This window comes from Mesoplodon bidens (assembly GCF_964165515.1).
Source record: "Mesoplodon bidens genome assembly, chromosome: 2".
In the NCBI taxonomy this organism is placed as follows: Eukaryota; Metazoa; Chordata; class Mammalia; order Artiodactyla; family Ziphiidae; genus Mesoplodon; species Mesoplodon bidens.
Window position 1 is genome coordinate 144,812,786 of NC_138177.1, and position 22,788 is coordinate 144,835,573.

At 39.3% G+C, this 22,788-nt stretch overlaps 1 protein-coding gene across 1 annotated transcript in view; it reads left to right on the forward strand.

The window, feature by feature from the left end:
• Window positions 1-22,788, forward strand: part of FAF1 (Fas associated factor 1) — a 486,188-nt gene that overhangs the window by 438,300 nt on the left and 25,100 nt on the right. Inside the window, exons 16-18 of the mRNA XM_081223886.1 lie at window positions 1,664-1,744; window positions 2,809-2,886; window positions 6,664-6,879. Of these exons, the coding sequence (XP_081080012.1) occupies window positions 1,664-1,744; window positions 2,809-2,886; window positions 6,664-6,879 (375 nt within the window). The remainder of the gene's footprint in view (window positions 1-1,663; window positions 1,745-2,808; window positions 2,887-6,663; window positions 6,880-22,788) is intronic.

The following is a 22,788-nucleotide window of genomic DNA, read 5'->3' on the forward strand; positions in this document are numbered from 1 at the left end:
ATATAGACCAAAGTAGGAAATACCCAGTTGGAATCAGTGAAAATGTCTTTAAAGGAATATGCTTCTGTTTCTTTAAAATAAAAATACTAATGGCTAAGTACGTCTCCAAGTAGGAGTTTTTAAAACCTGTTTTTATTCATGTGTCATATTACATGACACATAAATTATCTTGACTACTTTGCAGCCTAAGTGGTCTCTCAGGTTAAACATTGTTCCTGATATTTTGCCCCAACATATAATTTCTCTGGCATACTCTTTTATCACAGATGGTATAGCAATTAGCTTCAGGCCAACAACATCTAATTTTTCCTAATTTTTTATTTGAAAGATTAGGAATCAATGAAATACTACTATTTATACCAGAGATTGTGGACTTAATGGAATCATTGAAACCAAAAGGAGTATGAGGCTTCAGGGAGAAGGCCAGTCTTGAATAGATATCAGAGGGAGTACCTAAGACAGTGCTGAGCATACAGTCAGCCTGAGCAAGCATATATTGAACTGAGGAGACAAAAAGAAAGAATTAAGTTAAACCATATGAAATTTCCATTTTTATAGGTCAAAACCAGTCAAATATCAGTAACTTATGTATGATTCAGCCTATTGTGCAAAATGACCAGAAAGGGGGCTTCCCTGGTGGCACAGTGGTTGAGAGTCCGCCTGCCGATGCAGGGGACACGGGTTCGTGCCCCAGTCCAGGAAGATCCCACATGCCACAGAGCGGCTGGGCCCATGAGCCATGGCTGCTGAGCCTGCGCGTCCGGAGCCTGTACTCCACAACGGGAGAGGCCACAACAGTGAGAGGCCCGCGTACCGCCAAAAAAAAAAAAAAAAAAAAATGACCAGAAAGGGAACCTATATTCTAATGTCAACAGGTGTGGGTATTTATTAAATTTAAGGACATGTATATTGGCTATACTCCAGAATGTAACAAATAAGAAATTCTGGTAGTTGAATTAACTTTTAATTTTATATGAAATCACAATTAAAATGTAGGCAGATGGCATAATCACTTGACACTAAAAATATTCTAAAAGATCTTCAACTTAGATAACTTACATTATCCACACTTTATGAGTGTGAATGTTGTCAGGAAATACTTATTTGATAACCAAGCTTTAGTGGTGTGATGTGGACTAAAGTTAAGCAGGGTATTTTGCTTTCAGCCTCTTTCTGTGCTGACCAGATTACTTCCTAGTTCTTTACTCTCTCCCAGCCCTTAGTCCCAATGCTGATAATCTCCAAGTTTATCTTAGAAAAATCAGGAGTAAAGGAGAAGGGAACTAATCAGTGAAAATTAACTAAATGTCAGGTACTTTGCTAGACAGTTTATATATCATTGCATTGAATACTCACAACCCCATGAGACAAATGTTATTTCTTTTTTACAGTTGAGGAAACTGAGACCTAAAGAGATTAAATAACTTGCCCAAGGTCACACAATTTGTCAGTGGTAGACTAGGCTTCAAACATTCTTATTTTCACTATCTACTGTGCTACTCACCTTATTATTTGTTAGCTTATTTATATTGTACACTTTAAAAGTGTTTTGTTTAACTATAATACATTTACACAGGAGTAAGACAAGGGGATTATTATTGTTTTTTTCTTTAAAAACCAGTAATGTGGTAAAATGCATTGGAATATTTTCCTTTCTTTTAAGGACGAACGAGAAGCCAGAGAAAATGTGAAGAGAGAACAAGACGAGGCCTATCGCCTTTCACTTGAGGCTGACAGAGCAAAGGTAGGTTTGGTCAGGGGACTTCTGGGATAAAGAACTCAATCCTAAATAGTCTTTCATTATTTAAATGCCAGCCCTTTAATCATTTTGAAACCTAAGAGAGTTGGGTTTGCAGTGGAGAAAGCTAGTTTCAATTAACAGAAAGAATATAATTCTACCTCAGGTTCTTAAAGCATGGTTCATTTTGACAAGATACATTTTTTCAAGAATCATGAGAAGTGAAAACAAAAATGGGCCTAGTGTTTACTTCATTTGTTTTTAATCAGTCTGTGGTAAAATCTAGCAATGTTTAAAAAGCTCTTCAGGTGATTTTAATGTGCAGTCAGTGTTGAGAACCACTGACTTATTTAATGCTTCTTGAGCACCTGCTTCTGTACTGGGCGTTGAAGGAGAGGAAAATGAATAAGTCACTCTTTCTGCCTTCAAAAGAAGGCTCACATTGTGCTGTAGAGTAGATTCAGTCAAGGGCACAGATAGCTGGAACACTTAGGCAAGGATCCTAAATGTTGTAAGGGAAGCACTGAGTTCTGTGAGAGTTCAATGAACAGGATTTTCAGTGGAAAGTTTTTTCCAGCTTTTTTGGAGAGCCAAGAAATGGGAATGTACTAGGGAGGGTTTCATAGAAGAGATTGTGTATTTGAACTGGATAGAGAAAGGGGGGTAGGAGAGGAAGTAATGTATGCTAGCAGTAAGGGGCCAGAAAGCATGGGTTCAAGATAGAGGCTGATGTGAATAGAGTTTGATATTTGGGTACAGGGGAGGTGGCAGAAAAGACCAGAAAGGAAGACCAGAGAAAGGTCTGAAGGATCTTGAATGCTACACTACCCAGAGCTACCTAAATGTTTGAATAGGAACCCACCATGATCATAGAGGTATGCTTTGTTGTTGCTTTTATTTCCATCCTTGTTCCAGAGAGAAACACTTTCATTACCACAGTGTACCTCTGGGCCATGCTGAAAATGAACTTTTTTTCTTTTCTTTTTCTTTCTCTTTTTATTTCTTTTCTTTTTTTAAAAAAGTAGGCCAGTGTTTATTAAGTGTTGGATTCCTTTCTCTTTTATCAACAGAGGGAAGCTCATGAGAGAGAGATGGCAGAACAGTTTCGTTTGGAACAGATTCGCAAAGAACAAGAAGAGGAACGTGAGGTAGAGCATAATTTTGAGAAAAGTTATTCAAATGCTAGGTCTACTTCCATTGCATTTGATACTAAGGATGTTAATATTTCCTACAACTTACTTCTTTCTACTTTTCCCAGATTCATTTTGATATGGAAGACTGATTTTCTTTAGAAGAATCATTCCCAAACTGTTGTGTTGAACTCTTAGAAAACTTGAACTTGTACTAGATTCATGGTTTTCTATTCTTTTCAATTCCTCTCCCCTTTCTTGCCTGACAAATACTCCCATCCTTCCTAAATATTGTCTCACCCAAAAAACACAAAGACTGTATTTTCTCCCCTTTTCCCAGGCTTTACTTTACCCACCAAAAGACACTGGGAGTTACTTCTGCAACATCTTTCACTGGGCCCCTATATGTGAGAAATCCATTTAGCTTGGCTGATTTTTTTCCGCCCTGAGTTCAGGTCATGTCTGTGACAATATAGAGAATTTTTTCATTCACTCATTCGGCAAATATTTTTTTGACTACTTAGTGTGTGCCCAAAATCTTTTAGGAAGTAGGGATACAGATGTGGGCCCTGTGCTCCAGTTGTAGTCTTATAAAACTAGAATTACATACTATATGTAAAAGTTATTATAGAGATTTACCTAAAGTGCAGTGGGAAAAAAGAGAAGGGGTGTCAAATGACTTCCTAGGATGACTCACAAAAAACGGCTCTTAGAACTTTTTTCTAGACATGGGATTAATGACAAGATTCACTTATAAATAGAGGAAGCCATCTAACAAGTGATAGAAAGACCTGGAGGGCCCTAACTTGGGCTGATGAAAACTCCATTAGTCATCACTCTTGGTCAGAGAATGCCACCTCGTAACTTATTCAACAAATTTTTTTAATTAAAGTATAGTTGGTTTACAATGTTGTGCTAGTTTCAGGTGTACAGCAAAGTGATTCAGATATATATATATATAATATATATATTATATATATATGCTATACAGTAAATCCTTGTTGTTTATTTTATACATAGTAGGGTATATCTGTTAATCCCATACTCCTAATTTATCCCTCCCCACCTCTAACCCCCTATGGTAACCATAATGTTTGTCTTTCTTGGTCTGACTTACTTCACTTAGTATGATCATCTTTAGGTCTATCCATGTTGCTGCAAATGGCAATATTTCATTCTTTTTTATGGCTGAGTAGTGTTCCATTGTATATATGTAGCACATATTTTTTATCCATTCATCTGTTGATGGACACTTAAGTTGCTTCCATGACTTGGCTGTTGTAAATAGTGCTGCTGTGAGCATTGGGGTGCATGTATCTTCTCAAATTAGAGTTTTCGTCTTTTCCAGATATATGCCCAGGAGTAGGATTGCTAAATCATATGGTAGTTATAGTTTTAGTTTCTTAAGAAACCTCCATACTGTTCTCCATAATGGCTGCACCAATTTACATTCCCACTCTCCCAGTGTAGGAGAGTTCCCTTTTCTCTACACCCTCTCCAGCATCAGCAAATGGTTTTTGAGCAAGAATTATTCTAGGCACTCTAAGAGAAACAAAGGATAGTAAGACATTTTCTGCCTGCAAGGAGAGATTACATCTTGTAGGGAAGATACAACATGTCTACAAGTAACAGCAAATCAAGGAAAAACGTGCTAAATAACATAAGAGAAATAAAAGCAAAATACTTAGAGTTCAGGGGCAAAGTAAAAATCTTTCACAGCTTTTGGAATCAGTCAACACTACAGAAGAACTGATATTTGAGCCAGGTCTTGAGAGATGTGTAAGATTTCACTGTTTGGAAATCAGAGTTTATTCATGTTCAAACACTTATCAGGTGCCTATCACACAAGTACGAAATACTATGCCTGACGAACTCTAGTATCTGTCCATGCTGAGGACTCTCAGTAATGGAAGGTAGAAAATATTTTGTTGAACATCTTCTGTGTATCAACTACTCTGCTACCTGCTTTACCTATGCTTACTCATTGACCATTAAAACAAGCTACAAGGGAAGAGATTTCTCTTTTTTTTTAATTTTTATTTATTTATTTTTGGCTGTGTTGGGTCTTCATTGCTGTGCATGGGCTTTCTCTAGTTGCAGCAGGCAGGGGCTACTCTTCGTTGCAGTGCGCAGGGTTCTCATTGCTGTGGCTTCTCTTGTTGTGGAGCACAAGCTCTAGGTGCACGGGCTTCAGTAGTTGTGGCACACGGGCTCAGTAGTTGTGGCTCGGGCTTTAGAGCGCAGGCTCACTAGTTGTGGCGCAGGGGCTTAGTTGCTCTGCGGCATGTGGGATCTTCCTGGACCAGGGCTCAAACCCATGTCCTCTGCATTGGCAGGTGGATTCTTAACCACTGTACCACCAGGGAAGACCCAATTAACTTATTTTTATTCTTCCCTTTTGAATGATATAAGAATTTTAAGGCTATGAATTTCCTCTGAGCACTGCTTTAAATGAATCCCAGAGATTCCAATATGAATATGAAATTTCAACAGTTGTTTTCTAGATATTCTGTATTTTCATTATATGTCCCCTTTTACCTAAGAGTTGTTTAATAGGGTTTTTTGTTGTTGTTTTTTCTCCAAAGGGAGTGACACCAACTTTGAAAATTGTGTTGAGATTTTAGAGAACATATATCCCAATTTCTCTCACTCATGTTAATTGGGGGAAATTTTTGTTTTCCCTATTGATGAAAATTGGGAACATGGAAATGTGAAAGTAACCAGGAACACAATATAACTGTGAAGCTGAGCATGCTAATACCAGGCTTACTTGTCTAAGGAACCTGCCACAGTTCTAGGAACAAAAAGGTTTTAGTGAATTTCTGCCACAGGCAGGGACATCAGAGATCTTTAAACTCCTTCCACTGGAATATCTTGAATGTGAAACAACGTAATACTAGATTGAGAACTAGAGCCCAACTCTAGCCATGAGATCTCCCAACAGTTTACCGCACCTGTTTGAGTCTGTGCCACATGTAGGTCCAGAAATGTGGACTTGGACAAATCTCACAGCAGTTTAGTGGCAAACCTGGAACTAGGACCATAGTCTCCTGCCCCCAATAAGCCTGATATTTTAATTTCTTTCCATTCCATTTTTTTATGGTAACAAAATACATGTAACAAAAATTTGCCTTTTTAACCCTTCTTAAGTACAGTTAAGTGGCATGAATTAAATTCACAGTCTTGCAACCACGACCATTATTTCCAAACATTTTCATCACCCCAAACAGAGTCTTTCCTCCATTTTGTCGTTAATATATTATCCAGAATTCTACAAAATCTTCAGTCATTTCTACTTGGGAAATGTATGTTCTCTCTCTCTTTTGTGTGCTCGCGCTCTCTCTCCCACTCTCTCTCCCTCTCTCTTCTTTCCTCACCCCCCATCTCTCTCTCCCTCTCTCTTTCTCTCTCCACCCGCATCTGTGTGTGTGTGTGTTCGCGTGCGCACGCGTCTTTTGCAAATGCTTCTAATAGCCTTAATTCATACCCTAGAAAGGAATCACAAATACCTGAGCCCTTCAGTAAAAAATAAATTACCTTTCTTCTCTGTGTAGTTACCTATCAATTTAATGTGTCATCAAGGTGGGATTTATTTTAATTAATTGCTTATTGGGCTAATATTAAGAAAATGAAAAACACGTAATTCTGTTGTCCAAGCATTAGGCTTAGTTAATAAATGGGCAATAGCTTTTGATGAGTTTCTAGAAAGCAGCAGGTTTTTTCTTGTCTCTCCCTCCCCCACCCCCCACAATTCCATCCATCAACAGTTTAACACCTGATTTTTGCCCTCTTTAGGCCATCAGACTCTCCTTAGAGCAGGCCCTGCCTCCAGAGCCAAAGGAAGAAAATGCTGAGCCTGTGAGCAAACTGCGGATCCGGACACCCAGTGGCGAGTTCCTCGAGCGGCGTTTCCTGGCCAGCAATAAGCTCCAGATCGTCTTTGATTTTGTAGCTTCCAAAGGATTTCCATGGGATGAATTCAAGTTACTGAGTACCTTTCCTAGGAGAGATGTAAGTTACCATGCCTATCTCGGGAAGTGTGTCCAGATGGGAGATAGCCCATCATTAGGGCTGGACAAAGTAGTCCAAGAAAAGTGCCATGGCACAACTTACCACAAGACCACACACTCAGGAGTCCTTCTTTGTTCTGCACCCCTTTCTCTCCTCAGCCTTTGGAGAAGGTATGGCTTCCCAGGCCAGCAGACATGTGCCTAGTAGCCTAGGTAAGAAATTAGGTACTAGGTCTTCCTTCCTAGTTGTTTCCCCTATTCCAGCACTCATACAGGCTTTCCCAAGATTTCATCTCTGTATACCTTAGGGTAGATCTGAGAATTATGTGCTTAACAGCTTAACAGTCAGATCAGGGTCAATGATTATAGGTTCGTGAACGAGTCATGCTAAACCAAGAGTATTTTGTGATTTGACAGTTCTTACTAGCCTGGGAAGTCAGGGAGGGTGACCTGTATTCACTGTGTATCTGTATTTCAGCAAGGCTTTTGATAGTCTCTCATAGTATTCTGGGGAAAAATAGAGAGATGTAAATCGGCAGGTAGATTCATTGCTGATTAAATGGATGTGTCCAGAAACTGTTGACTAAGAGACTGCCCTCTCCCTGGAGGGAAACAAGAGGCTCTATATTTAATTCTTTATTACTCATCACACTTATTGGCAACTTGAATGAAGACGTTATCAGGTTTATGGATTATGAAAAATAAGATTCAAGAAAGCCTTAAAATAGTGAAATAATAGGCAAAAATGAACCTAGAAAAATTTTACAGAAATATATAGACATAGAAAGAGATGCCTCCATAGGCTTAGAAAACCAATTGCTCAAGTTTGGGATGAAAGAATCATGCTTTAGTAGAGGTTATTGTGGTTGAATTAAGCTGAATATACATTAATAATCTGTTGTGACTCCCAACAAAAAGCCAGCTGCATTTTTAGAGGTATAATCCCAACAAGAGAATAACAAGTCGTAGTCAACTGTTTACAAAGATAAACTACCCCTGAGTAGTCCTTAGACTCCATGCTGAAACTCTGTGCTGTCGCCTGAAGAAACAGGAGATTGAGAGCTCCCTGGCAGTCCAGTGGTTAAGACTCCACACTCCCAGTTCAGGGTGCACAGGGTCGATCCCTGGCCAGGGAACTAAGATCCTGCATGCCGCATGGCATGGCCAAAAAAAAAAAGCAACAGGAGCTTATCTAGAACAGGGCTGGTAGGAAGGGAAGGGAAGTGGAAATCATATCATTTGGGGAAATATTTTCCTGTAGAGAAGGTATGGCCATGGGAGATGTGATTTTTGTCTTCAGCTACTTGAAAGCCTGCCATGAAAAAGAGGAATCTGATTTTGTGCAGCTTCAATGATAAAGTGGGACCAATAAGTTGAAAGTTATTGGGAGGCAAATTTGGCCCAATGTAAGAAAGCCACTTTCTAAGAAAAGAATATTTTGTGTTGTGAGGTAGTGATTTTTCTATTTTTGGAGATAACGAAGCGCTACTGAGTTATCACTTTTTTTATAGTAATGGATAAATAGGGAGAAGGAGTCATTCCTGGAGTTCCTACTTTATATGTTCCTACTTTATATGAAAAGGGGCTTAGACTAGCTTATCTCTAAGATACATTTTTTTTAAATTTGGGGTATATAGTTGCTTTACAATGTTCTGTTAGTTTCTGTTGTACAATGAACTGAATCGGCTACATGTATACACATATCCCCTCCCTCCCACCCCCATCCCCAACCCATCCATCTAGGTCACCACAGAGCACCGAGCAGGCTCCCTGTGTTGTATAGCAGGTTCCCACTAGCTACCTCTTTTACACAGGGCAGTGCACGTATGTCAATCCCATTCTCCCAGTTCATCCCCCCCGCCCACCCTGTGTCCACACATCCATTCCCTATGTCTTTGTCTTTATTCCTGCCGTGCAAATAGGTTCATCAATAACCGTTTTTCTAGATTCCACGTACGTGCGTTAATATACGATACTTGTTTTTCTCTTTCTGACTTACTTCACTCTGTATGACAAACTCTAGGTCCATCCACCTCACTACAGATAACTCAATTTCGTTCCTTTTTATGGCTGAGTAATATTCCATTGTATATATGTGCCACATCTTCTTTATCCATTCCTCTGTTGATGGACACTTAGGTTGCTTCAATGTCCTGGCTATTGTAAATAGTGCTGCAGTGAACATTGGGGTGCATGTGTCTTTTTGAATTATGGTTTTCTCAGGGTATATGCCCAGTAGTGGGGTTGCTGGGTCGTATGGTAGTTCTATTTTTAGTTTTTTAAGAACTCTCCATACTGTTCTCCATAGTGGCTGTATCAATTTACATCCCCACCAACAGTGCAAGAGGGTTCCTTTTCTCCCCACACTCTCCAGCATTTATTGTTTGTAGATTTTTTGATGATGGCCATTCTGACCAATGTGAGGTGATACTTCATTGTAGTTTTGATTTGCATTTCTCTAATAATTAGTGATGTTGAGCATCTTTTCATGTGCCTCTTGGCCATCTGTATGTCTTCTTTGGAGAAATGTCTATTTAGGTCTTCTGCCCATTTTTTTTATTCTGCTGTTTGTTTTTTTGATATTGAGCTTCATGAGCTGTTTGTATATTTTGGAGATTAATCCCTTGTCAGTTGCTTCATTTGCAAATATTTTGCCCATTCTGAGGCTTGTCTTTTCATCTTGTTTATGGTTTTCTTTGCTGTGCAGAAGCTTTTAAGTTTCATTAGGTCCCATTTGTTTATTTTTCTTTTTATTTTCATTACTCTAAGAGGTGGGTCAAAATTATCTTGCTGTGAATTATGTCAAAGAGTGTTCTTCCTATATTTTCCTCTATGAGTTTTTTTTTTTAACTTATTTTATTTTTGGCTTCATTGGGTCTTCATTGCTGCACGTGGACTTTTCTCTGGTTGTGGTGAGCAGGGGCTACTCTTCGTTGTGGTGTGCAGGCTTCTTACTGTGGTGGCTTCTCTTGTTGGGAGCACTGGCTCTAGGCACGTGGGCTTCAGTAGTTGTGGTGCACGGGCTTAGTTGCTTCACGGCCTGTGGGATCTTCCCGTACCAGGGCTCGAACCCATGTCTCCTGCACTGGCAGGTGGATTCTTAACCACTGTGCCACCAGGGAAGCCCCCCTCTAAGAGTTTTATAGTGTCCAGTCTTACATTTAGGTCTTTAATCCATTTTGGGTTTATTTTTGGGTATGGTGTTAGGGAGTGTTGTAATTTCATTCCTTTACGTGTAGCTGTCCAGTTTTCCCAGCACTACTTATTGAAGAGACTGTCTTTTCTCCATTGTATATCCTTGCCTCCTTTATCATAGATTAGTTGACCATAGGTGCGTGGGTTTATCTCTGGCCTTTCTATCCTGTTCCATTGATCTATATTTCTGCTTTTGTGCCAGTACCATATTGTCTTGACGACTGTAGCTTTGTAATACAGTCTGAAGTCAGGGAGCCTGATTTCTCCAGCTCCGTTGTTTTCCCTCAAGTTTGCTTTGGCTATTCAGGGTCTTTTGTGTCTTCATACAAATTATAAGATTTTTTGGTTCATAAAAAATCATTTCTGTAAAAAATACCATGGGTAATTTGATATGGATTGCACTGAATCAGTAGATTGCTTTGGGTAGTATGGTCATTTTCACAGTATTGACTCTTCCAATCCAAGAACATGGTATATCTCTCCATCCGTTTGTGTCATCTTTGATTTCTTTCATCACTGTCTTATACTTTTCTGAGGAGAGTTCTTTTACCTCCTTAGGTAGGTTTATTCCTAGGTATTTTATTCTTTCTCTTGCAATGGTAAATGGGATTGTTTCCTTAATTTCTCTTTCTGATTTTTCATTGTTAGTGTATAGGAGTGCAAGAGATTTCTGTGCATTAATTTTGTATCATGCAACTTTACCAAATTCATTGATTAGCTCTAGTGGTTTTCTGGTGGCATCTTTAGGATTATCTATGTATAGTATGATGTCATCTGCAAACAGTTTTACTTCTTCTTTTCCAATTTATATTCCTTTTATTTCTTTTTCTTCTGATTGCTGTGGCTAGGACTTCCAAGACTATGTTGAATAATACTGGCAAGAGTGGACATCCTTGTCTTGTTCCTGATCTTCTAGGAAATGCTTTCAGTTTTTCACCATTGAGAATGATGTTTGCTGTAGGTTTGTTGTATATGGCCTTTATTATGTTGAGGTAGGCTCCTTCTGTGCCCACTTTCTGGAGAGTTTTTATCATAAATGGTTTTGAATTTTGTCAGAAGCTTTTTATGCATCTATTCAGATGACCATATGGTTTTTATTCTTTAGTTTGTTAATATGGTGTATCACACTGATTGATTTGCATATATTAAAGAATCCTTGCATCCCTGGGATGAAACCCACTTGATCATGGTGTATGATCCTTTTAATGTGTTGTTGGATTCTGTTTGCTAGTATTTTGTTGAGGATTTTTGCATGAGTGATATATTCATGAGTGATATTGGTCTGTAATTTTCTTTTTTTGTAGTATCTTTGTCTGGTTTTGGTATCAGGTGATAGTGGCCTCACAGAATGAGTTTGGGAGTGTTCCTTCCTTTGCAATTTTTTTTGGAAGAGTTTGAGAAGGATGGGTGTTAGCTCTTCTCTAAATGTTTGATAGAATTCACCTGTGAAGCCATCTGGTCCTGGACATTTGTTTGTGGGAAGATTTTTAATCACAGTTTCAATTTCATTACTTGTGATTGGTCAGTTTACATGTTCTGTTTCTTCCTGGTTCAGTCTTGGAAGGTTATACCTCTCTAAGAATTTGTCCATTTCTTCCAGGTTGTCCATTTTATTGGCATAGAGTTGCTTGTAGTAGTCTCTTGTGATGCTTTGTATTTCTGTGGTGTCCGTTGTAACTTCTTTTTCATTTCTAATTTTATTGATTTGAGTCCTCTCCCTCTTTTTCCTGATGAGTCTGGCTACAGGTTTTTCAGCTTTGTTTATCTTCTCAAGGAACCAGCTTTTAGGTGATTGATCTTTGCTATTGTTTTCTTTGTTTCTATTTCATTTATTTCTTCTCTGATCTTTATGATTTCTTTCCTTCTACCAACTTTGGGTTTTGTTTGTTCTTCTTTCTTTAGTTGCTTTAGGTGTAAGGTTAAATTGTTTATTTGAGGTTTTTCTTATTTCCTAAGGTAGGATTGTATCTCTATAAACTTCCCTCTTAGAACTGCTTTTGCTGCATCCCATAGGTTTTGGATCATCGTGTTTTCATTGTGATTTGTCTCTAGGTATTTTTTGATTTCCTCTTTGATTTCTTCAGTAATCTCTTGGTTATTTAGTAATGTTATGTTTAGCCTCCATGTGTTTGTGTTTTTTACCTTTTTTTCCTTGCAATTTATTTCTAATCTCATAGTGTTGTGGTCGAAAAAGATGCTTGATATGACTTCAATTTTCTTAAATTTACCGAGGCTTGATTTGTGACCCAAGATGTGATCTATTCTGGAGAATGTTCCATGTGCACTTGAGAAGAAAGTGTAATCTGCTGTTTTCAGATGGAATGTCCTATAAATATCAATTAAATCTATCTGGTCTGTTGTGTCATTTAAAGCTTGTGTTTCCTTGTTAATTTTCTGTCTGAATGATCTGCCCCTTGGTGTAAGTGAGGTGTTTAAGTCCCCAACTTTTGTTGTTTTACAGTCGATTTCCTCTTTTAGAGCTGTTAGCATTTGCCTTATTTATTGAGGTGCTTCTATGTTGGGTGCATATATATTTATAATTGTTATATCTTTTTCTTGGATTGACCCCTTGATCATTACATAGTGTCCTTCCTGGTCTCTTGTAACATTCTTTATTTTAAAGCCTATTTTATCAGATATGAGTATTGCTACTCCACCTTTCTTTTGAGTTCCATTTACATGGAATATCTTTTTCCATCCCCTCACTATCAGTCTGTATGTGCCCCTAGGTCTGAAGTGGGTCTCTTGTAGACAGCATATATGTGGGTCTTGTTTTTGTATCCATTCAGCAAGCCTGTGTCTTTTGGTTGGAGCATTTAATCCATTCACATTTAAGGTAATTATAGATATGTATGTTCCTATTACCATTTTCTTAATTGTTTTGAGTTTGTTTTTGTAGGTCCTTTTCTTCTCTTGTGTTTCCCACTTAGAAAAGTTCCTTTAGCATTTATTGTAGAGCTAGTTTGGTGGTGCTGAATTCTCTTAGCTTTTGCTTGTCTGTAAAGTTTTTGATTTCTCCATCGAATCTGAATGAGATCCTTGCCAGGTAGAGTAATCTTGGTTGTAGGTTCTTCCCTTTCATCACTTTAAATATATCATGCCTCTCCCTTCTGGCTTGTAGAGTTTCTGCTGAGAAATCAGCTGTTAACCTTATGGGAGTTCCCTTGTATGTTATTTGTCATTTTTCCCTTGTTGCTTTTAATGATTTTTCTTTGTCTTTAATTTTTGTCAGTTTGATTACTATGTGCCTCAGCATGTTTCTCCTTGAGTTTATCCTGCCTGGCACTTTCTGTGCTTCCTGGTCTTGGGTGGCTATTTCCTTTACCATGTTAGGGAAGTTTTCGACTATAATCTCTTCACGTATTTTCTCGGGTCCTTTCTCTCTCTCTTCTCCTTCTGGGACCCCTATAATGTGAATGTTGGTGCGTTTAATGTTGTCCCAGAAGTCTCATAGGCTGTCTTCATTTCTTTTCATCCTTTTTTCTTATTCTGTTCCACAGCAGTGAATTCCACCATTCTGTCTTCCAGGTTACTTATCCGTTCTTCTGCCTCAGTTATTCTGCTATTGATTCCTTCTAGTGTATTTTTCATTTCAGTTATTGTAATGATCATCTCTGTTTGTTTGTTCTTTAATTCTTCTAGGTGTTTTTTCTTTAATTCTTCTAGGTCTTTGTTACCCATTTCTTGCATCTTCTCGATCTTTGCCTCCATTCTTTTTCTGAGGTTCTGGTTCATCCTCACTATCATTATTTTGAATTCTTTTTCTGGAAGGTTGCCTAACTCCACTTCATTTAGTTGTTTTTCTCGGGTTTTATCTTGTTTCTTCATTTGGTACATAGTCCTCTGCCTTTTCATTTTGTCTGTCTTTCTGTGAATTTGGTTTTCATTCCACTAGCTGGAGGATTATAGTTCTTCTTGTTCTGCTGTCTGCCCTCCGGACGGATGAGGCTATCTAAGAGGCTTGTGCAAGCTTCCTGATGGGAGGGACTGTTGGTGGGTAGAGCTGGGTGGTGCTCTGTTGGGCAGAGCTCAGTAAAACTTTAATCCACTTGTCTGCTGATGGGTGGAGCTGAGTTCCCTCCCTGTTGGTTGTTTGGCCTGAGGCAACCCAGCACTGGGGCCTACCAACTCTTTGGTGGGGCTAATGGTGGACTCCAGGAGGGCTCACGCCAAGGAGTACTTCCCAGAACTTCTGCTGCCAGTGTCCTTGTCCCCTTGGTGAACCACAGCCAACCCCCACCTCTACAGGGGACCCTCCAACACTAACAGGTGGGTCTGGTTCTGTCCCCTGTGGGGTCACTACTCCTTCCTCTGGGTCCTGGTGCGCACACTACTTTGTGTGTGCCCTCCAAGAGTGGAGTCTCTGCTTCCCCCAGTCCTGTCGAAGCTCTGCAGTCAAATCCCGCTAGCCTTCAAAGTCTGATTCTCTGGGAATTCCTCCTCCTGTTGCCATACCCCCAGGTTGGGAAGCCTGATGTGGGGCTCAGAACCTTCACACCAGTGGGTGGACTTCTGTGGTATAATTGTTCTCCAGTTTGTGAGTCAGACACACAGCGGTTATGGGATTTGATTTTATTGTGATTGCACCCCTCCTACCATCTCATTGCAGCTTCTCCTTTGTCTTTGGATGTGGGGTAACTTTTTTGGTGAGTTCCAGTATCTTCCTGTTGATGATTGTTCAGCAGTTAGTTGTGATTCCGCTGCTCTCGCAAGGAGTGAGCGCATGTCCTTCTACACCACCATCTTGAACCAGTCTCCTGAGCTTGTCTTTTAATGCCCAGTCAAATGTCATCTCCTTTGGGAAGCCCTCCCCATCTCCCAGGCTCCTCACTTATGTACCCGTTGCAGTTTATACATTCCTCTCTCATAGGACTTGTCCTTTTCTTCTGTAATCATTTACAGAGACTGTCCATATCATGTTCATGTCTTATCTCCCCTGAAGTTCCCAGCCTGGTGCCTCACATATAAGTATTCAAGTTACTGTTGCCAAGTGTTAATAACCTCAGGTCTGATCCTAAATTCCTGATTCCAGAGTGAACTAGAGAGGCTGTTCCAAATGAGAACCGGTGCCCTAGGCCCTCCCAGATTCCAGACCCAGGCCTAAACCCAGAAAGCCCACCCAGGACTCATTAGACCTCCTAGACCTAGGGGTGGGATGAGAGTTAATGGCCCTTCATCCTTCTCTGAATGCTCTTCCAAGTCTAATGACTAGTGTTTTTGCAAGGCTATTCTGTGACAGCCATCTGTGTCTGCAAGGATTAGGATCTAATTTGTAAAAGTCATCTTAAATTACAGCCAAACTAAAGACTGTTAAAAAGCACATCGTAAGACCTTGCCTTTTTAATAACAAATAACATAAGACTTAGCTCTAGGAGTCTTACTGTGTCTTTAGCCTTTTTTCCACAAAGCAGAGACTAGTTTCTCACCAAAGGACCTGTTAAACATTCTTCTGCATCCCCACCCCCAAATCAAAGCAATACTTCATGTTAAGATTTCCCAACTGTCCAACTATTTACTAAATGTCTGCTGGGTATACCACTGAACCGAGCGCTGTGGGACAACCAAAATAGCAGCAGACACGGGCCTTCCTGGGAGAAGCTGATTGTCAAGATACTGAGAACACTGTGTTATTTGTTAGTTTTGTTATGTTGTTTTCCATTTTGCTAATAACAGTTACTAAGAGAGGAAGTAATATTCATTTCAGAGCTGCCGTCATTAAGCCCTACCTGGTGGGTATGTTCGAGCCATGTGAACATCATTGGCCCATTTGCCTTACTCGGGCATTGCCCTGGCAGTGAGGTAATTGAGTCTAAAAGCTGACCCCCCCTACTACTTACCCTTTCTTGGAGTCAGAGTAAGGGGCCCCTCCAGGCCCAAATTGCCCTCTGGACCTGCAACTGTCTGGCACCATTCAGTGTGAAGTTGTCAATATCTCCCAGCCTTCCTCTTCCCTTTTCTTTCTGCCTTTCTCTCCCACCACTCCATCTTCTTTCCAATTCTACTTCACCCTTTTAACCCTCTCCCCCTTCTTTCCACTCTTCCCTCCTTTTTTTTCTTTGTTTGTTTAATCCCACAGCTCTTCTCCTTCCTGCCTCCTCTCTTTTCTTTCTTTTCCGTACTCATATCCACCTCACTCAGAGAAGCTCCACCTACAACTGGAACATGAGGTCTTTCTATTTATCAAAGGAGTGCAGCCTACTGGGAAACATGGATGGTGATGGCAGTGAGCTTCAGAACTGGTGGCCTGTGTGCCTTGTCACTTACATAATCACACAGCCCCCATTCTTGCCCCAAGAACTTCTCTTCCTCCAGATCTATAGCTGTGAACCCCCAAAACAGGCAAACATGCATGCAGAAATACATTATCAGAAATTTTATATTCTAGAACAAAGAGGAACAGGAGAGTGAGTATAAACAAACTCCTAGCAGGGATTTTTACAAAGTACACCTTCAGTAAAGGTTTCTTTGAATGAACTGGGAGGAAAGCCTTACAAATTTAGGGTACACAGATTCCTTCCTCAGTCACCCATCCACCTTTGCTACACTAAGCACCAAGCTAAGCACTAAGCTCAGCACTGGAAACACAGTGTTGAAAAACAATAACATAGTTATTACCCTTGTTGAACTTACAGTCTGTATCCAGAAGCTACTGCTGGAAGACATTTGACTTCATTGATAATACAAGGATATCGTATTTGCCACCATAAGGAAATAGAAATAGGTTAATCTGCATGTCATGCTGGTATTCATTCTTTCATAGAGTAAAACATTTGCTGAGCAACCACTTGGCCCACCTCCATACCAGACACTGATGATATAGAAATAAAAGGAATTGTTACTGACCTTGAAGCGTTCACATTCTAGTAAAAACACACATGTAAAGCAAATTGCATTACAGATCATACCGACAGTTGGAAGGATAGGTAATTTCAGCCTGCAGTGATAAGGCATTATAAAGGAAATGAATTTGACCTGAGCCTTTCACAGAGAGCTGTTGGGTGAATGGAAACGGAATAGCTTAGTTAAAAGTAAAAGTTTCAGTGGTACTTAGACCTGTATCTGAATCTCACCTCATCACATACTTGTTTTATGACATTGGGCAACTTACTTGGCCCTGCTGAACTTTTAGTTCTTCACCTTTAAAAGAGAATAATATCTAGCTCAGAGAGTTGTGATAAAAGTTAAATAAGTGAATGTAAACTACTATGTCCCTGCCATGTAATAAACAGTATCTGCTATAACTGTCCTAAGTGGAGAGAGGCAGAAGAGGTGGGAAAGGTTTACAGCTAAAGAAAGCATGATAGCGGTGAATTCTTCCACTAGAGCAATGATGGATATTTCCATTTAAAATATCCAAATGCTCCAAACCAGACAAAAGAATGTATCTTTGGAATCATAATATCTCATGTTTGAAAAGGATCTCAGAGATATCAAAGCCAACTCACTTTACAGATGGTAGAATCAAAGCATGGTAAAATTATACACTTTCCTTAAGTCACGTGGTCAATTACAATAGCAGAGCTGACCCGAAAACCCAAGTTTTCTTATGGCCATTACTGTTTAAGATCATTGGCTCCTTTTAAAATTCTGTTAATAGATTATAGAGTTCCACCTTAAAATTAGAGCCAAAGAACAATAGAACTTAAAAAATCAACATTAGAGACCACCTAGTAAATGCAATAAATTGCATCTCCAAGCACCAATATTTTAAAATATTCTGTACTTCAGTGACTTTCATATGTTAATGTCTCTAATATTGCAGTGGAACTGATTTCCAATTTATGTTAGACTGAGTTTGATTTTTTTTAAAAAAAGAAGAAGAACCAGAAGGAAAAACTTTAATACCATTGTACTACCTATACCTTAAAAGCTTTGACTTCAAGATAAAGCAAGATGAAGCATGTAATCAATGAAATACATGTTAAAGTTACTACTGCTGAGCTTGTTCCATTCCCCACAGATATTGTATATCACCAAATCTAATTATTTGAGATTTTCCAGTATCCCTAAATAATCGAGATTCAGAGAATAAGAACTATGATTGTGGGATGGAATGCAATTAGTATCTAGTTGGTCACAATATTAATTCTGACTCTAAACTTCTCTCAAATCTGTTTTTTTTCTTTTCCTTGCCCCCACACCACTGCCCAAGTCTTCATGGCCCAGATTAAACCTCACAGCATCCTAATTCATCTCGCTGATTCCAATCTTGCCTACCCCACCTCCTATCAGTCCTTCCTACTGTCTCTCAAGTTATTTTTCTGAAACATAGGTTTGATGATATCTCATCTCCCTCCTGCTTAGAAGCCTCTAGTGGTTCTAATGCCCTACAGGAAAAAACTGTAAACTCCTTCCAAAGCATACAAAAGCCTTCATAATCTCATGCCATCTCCTCCCCCCATCCCCAACCCCTCAGTTCTTCTCACTCCCTCCATTACTTTTCTACCACATGCATCCCACCATTTAGCCACAATAAACTTCTTGAATGAAAGAAACCAAAAGATCTTACTAAGATGCAGATACATTCACAGTTATCGCACTCCTCTTCTTGTCAGCTTTGGGAAGTAGCAAGATAGGTGGTAGTCTGTGCCATTCAACAGATATGCAGGCCTGAGGTGAAATGACTTGCTTGAGAGCACACATTCAGTTAATGACCACTCAGGACTGCAGCCCAGGCTTCTCAATTGCTTTATTTCCAAAAGCAACTTTGTAAGGAAAAATGGTCCTGGAGTATTTTGACCACAGGACACTTGAGTTTATAGGTTGAAGTCATTTGGTAAACTGTTTACATAATATTTACAAAAGAAACGAAATAGCAAGGGATTTAAAAGAATAATATAGCTGCTTCTTAAATAAGTCTATATATGAAACTCTAATCTGGCGTAACAGCAGTCTAATTAAAGGAAAAGAATATTGTTTCTAGCAAGGGTGGTGTATATTTCTTCAGGTTATTCATTTTTTTAAGAAATCTATTATTTTCTAAATTGTAAGTTTCAATTTTTTAAGTAATGAGATGAAGCATCCTCTGCCTTAATAATGCCTTACATGCAGAATCAATCTGAAAATTCATAGCTTTTTGGGGCCTCTACTTTATCGTTGGAGTGATTGAGGAGAGGGGAATAGAGAGAAAACAATGGTATAGAGGAAGGAACTTTGGACTGAGAATCGCATGATTATTAGCTGTGCAACCTTCAACAAGGTACACCCTCTCTCTGTATCCCAGTTTTCTTTTCTATAAAACAAAAGCAATAAATTCTGCTTCTCCCAGGACCATAGCATGGCTCAAATAAGGCAGTGTATATGAGTGCTTTGTAAACTGTGAGATACTGTCCAAATATGAAGAGTAAAGATGATCATGATGATTCTCGGATAGCCAAGTGTGCAGGATTAAAAAAAATTTTAATAGTATTTATTGAGGGCTTACTATGTCCTGTATGCATTATCTCATTTAATCCTAAAAACTATTCTAAAGGTCAGTATTCATACTGTACGCACTGAGAGGGGGGAAACTCAGGCACAAAACTTGCGCAATGTCATAGTATATATCAGAACCGGGTACAAACCTGTGTGTGTGTGATTCTGGAGTCTGTGCTCTTAATCCCTATGCCATTACGCTCCTGAGCCAGGTAAGGAATAAATCAGTGAGGTAGTTTATCATCTGGAAAAATACTTTCAATGTGTAAATGAAGCTCAGTTCTATACATTTGGAAAGGTTGCATTATCTCTGATTTCTTTATATTGTCCTTGTAATTTTTATTCCTAAGTCACAGCCAGATGTAGGTAAAGTATACACTTAGTTGTATTTCATACTCTGTTTATCCAGGCACTGTGCTAAGTACTAAGGAATGAGGTACAGTCCTTCCTTTGAGAATACTCTGGCCTCTCATATAAATAATCCTCATAGTGCAGTTCACGCAGTGGGTCCTAAGAGTAGTCAGACCAAAAGGGCAAAAGAAGTCAGAGCTGGCCTGGGTGACCAAGAAAAGCTTTGTAAAGGAGGTAGCAGATGAACAAAATTTTGAGATGATAGGATTTCTGGTGGGCTGATAGGGGAGAACATTCTCCAGCCCTTGGGCCAGCTTAAAGAAAGAATCTAACTTTGGAAAGTTCAAGGCATGGCTAGACAATGGAGCATAGACCAGATTGATTGAAATACGGAGTTTGTATTATAAAGTTCTGAGAAAAGGCTGAATGGGGATTGTATAAAACCTAGAATATCAGGAAAGGGAGCTTGGCTTTATTCCATGTAGTTTGTTGAGGAAGGGAATGACATGGTCATCATGGTTATCTTCAACATAAGAACAGTTAGCCCTACACTACTCCATAATGTACAAATTCACATTGCCTGGCACATAGTAGGTGCTCAGTAAATGTCAATTCTCTGATCTCTTTCTACCCTTAATATCTAGGGGATCTCATTCATCTTGTGGCTTCAATTACCATATATACAGTTGTAGCTCTGAAGTGTGTATCTCCAGCCCAAGCTTTCTCCTGAACTCCAGACATTTATACATACAACTGCCTACTCAACATCTCCATTTTATGTCTGATTGGCATCTCAAGTTAAACACAGTCAAAACTGAACTCCTGATTTCTACCCTCCCCCAAATCTGCTCCTCTTGTAGTCATCCTCACCTCACTAAATGACAGCTTCAGTCTTGTTCAGGCCAGAAACCTTGGATTTATCCTTGACTCCTCTTTCTCTCTTTTTCTATCCAACTCATAAGCAAATCTGTTGGTTTTACCTTCAAAATGTATATCCAGAATCTACTTCTCACTGCCTGCACAACTAAACCCTAGTCCAAGCCACTGTGGTTTCTTGTCTAGATTATTGTAATGGTGTCCTCCCTCCACCTGCATACCCTCCCCCTTTCAGTCTTTTTTTCTAAAAAAACAAAACAAAACAAAAAAATAGTTTTGTGTTTTTTTAAATATAAAGCAGATCGTGTCATTTCTCTTCTCAAAACCCTGTAATGGCTCCCCACCTAGTTCTGAGTTTTTGAAAGGCCCTCCCTGATGTGACTCCCTGGCATTTCTCTGACCCCGCTCCATCTTTTTCAGTCACCCTGGCATCCTTGTTGTTTATGAAAAACCACGAAACGTTTTCCCACTTTGGCTCCTTGTACTTGTACTGTCTTCCTCTAGATATCCGTATTGCTCATGCCCTTACTTCCTTTAGGTCTCTGCTCAAATATTGCCTTTCCACTGAGGCCTTTTCTGACCAACCTATATAAAAAAACAGTCCTCCTTCCCTCTTCTCTGTTGCCACCTTCCCTACTCTGCCAGACTGGCAATCCCTATGCCTCTTACCCTGCTTTATTTTCCTCTACTGAACTGATCACCATCTGACATAGGTAATAATAGATACTTACTTGTTTATTATCTACACCCTACTAGAATAAAAAGCTTTTTGAAGGTGGGAACTTTACTTATTCACTGCTATATAGCTGGCACCTAGAACTGTACCTGGAACTTAATCGATGATCAGTAAATATCTGTTGAATGAATGAATGAAGCAGACAAACAACCTGCGAAGTAATAATAATGCTGCCTACCACTGTGTGAGTTCCCATTGTGTGTTGGGCAGCTATGCTATGCACTACACAGGTATCATTTAATTGAATCCTTACAACAATCCTGTGAGATTGGTATTATCCTTACTCCATAATTGAAAAAATTAAAGGCACAAAAAACCAGATTTAAAACCCAGGTCGAGAATCGATTATACCAAGCAAATATTATCTCCATTTTACAGATACAGAAAGTGAAACTCTAAGGGTTTTGAGCAAGGTCACCTAGCCAGGAAGTGGCAGAGCTGGAAATTAAATATGAAGGTGCTGATTCTTTTTCTGTTCTATCTCACTGGCAGTTTGGAAAGATGAATTGACATGGAAAAAGACCGAAGCCAGAATAGTCAGGGGATGTTGCAGTACTTAAAATAAGACTGATAAAAATGCAGCCAAGCAGGGGAAGATTAGAGAGATGGTTGTATGTAAATTCTAATGCCTAGACTAAGTATTGTGATAAATGGTTCCATAGCTTTTCCGGCCCTCCCTATACTTGGAGTCAGACGAATCCTATTCTAATGCTGGCACTTCTATCCACTTTCTGAGTGACACTGAGTAAATTATTTCTATTTTCTATATTTCAGTTACTTCATCTTTCAAGTGAGGATAATATCAAGCATCCTCACAGATATATTGTGATGATAAGATCAAAAGTGATAATGAAAACACTTGGTAAATGGCAGAGGGCCATGCCATTTGATTGGGTAATGCTGAGTTTCTTTGATCCATCTCCAGGAAGTCACTGCTTTTGACCTGTCTCTTGCCTTTAAAAAATAAGTTTTTAGACACATTCCTCATTCTTAATGTGAGGTGACCTGCTCTTTGTCACTTGGATTATAAAACACCCTTCCTTGGAAGAAAGTCCACTATTTATTGTAGTTCCTTTAGTGCAGGAAAAATGTGTTCTGAGCATTGGCAGTCATGATGGGGGAGAGGGCATGATGCTATAGTATAAAGAACGAGTTATCAGGTGGACCTTGGATGTGTCACATAATCTCTGTAAAATGGTTCCTTCACCTGTAAAAAGGCAGATAATAATAGCCACCTATGGGGTGGTTGTAAGAATTAAGTGAGGTGATTTGAGAGCGAGGATATGACACATAGTAGGTACTCAGGATATGTGAGGCTTTAAGACATGTAGACCTTGT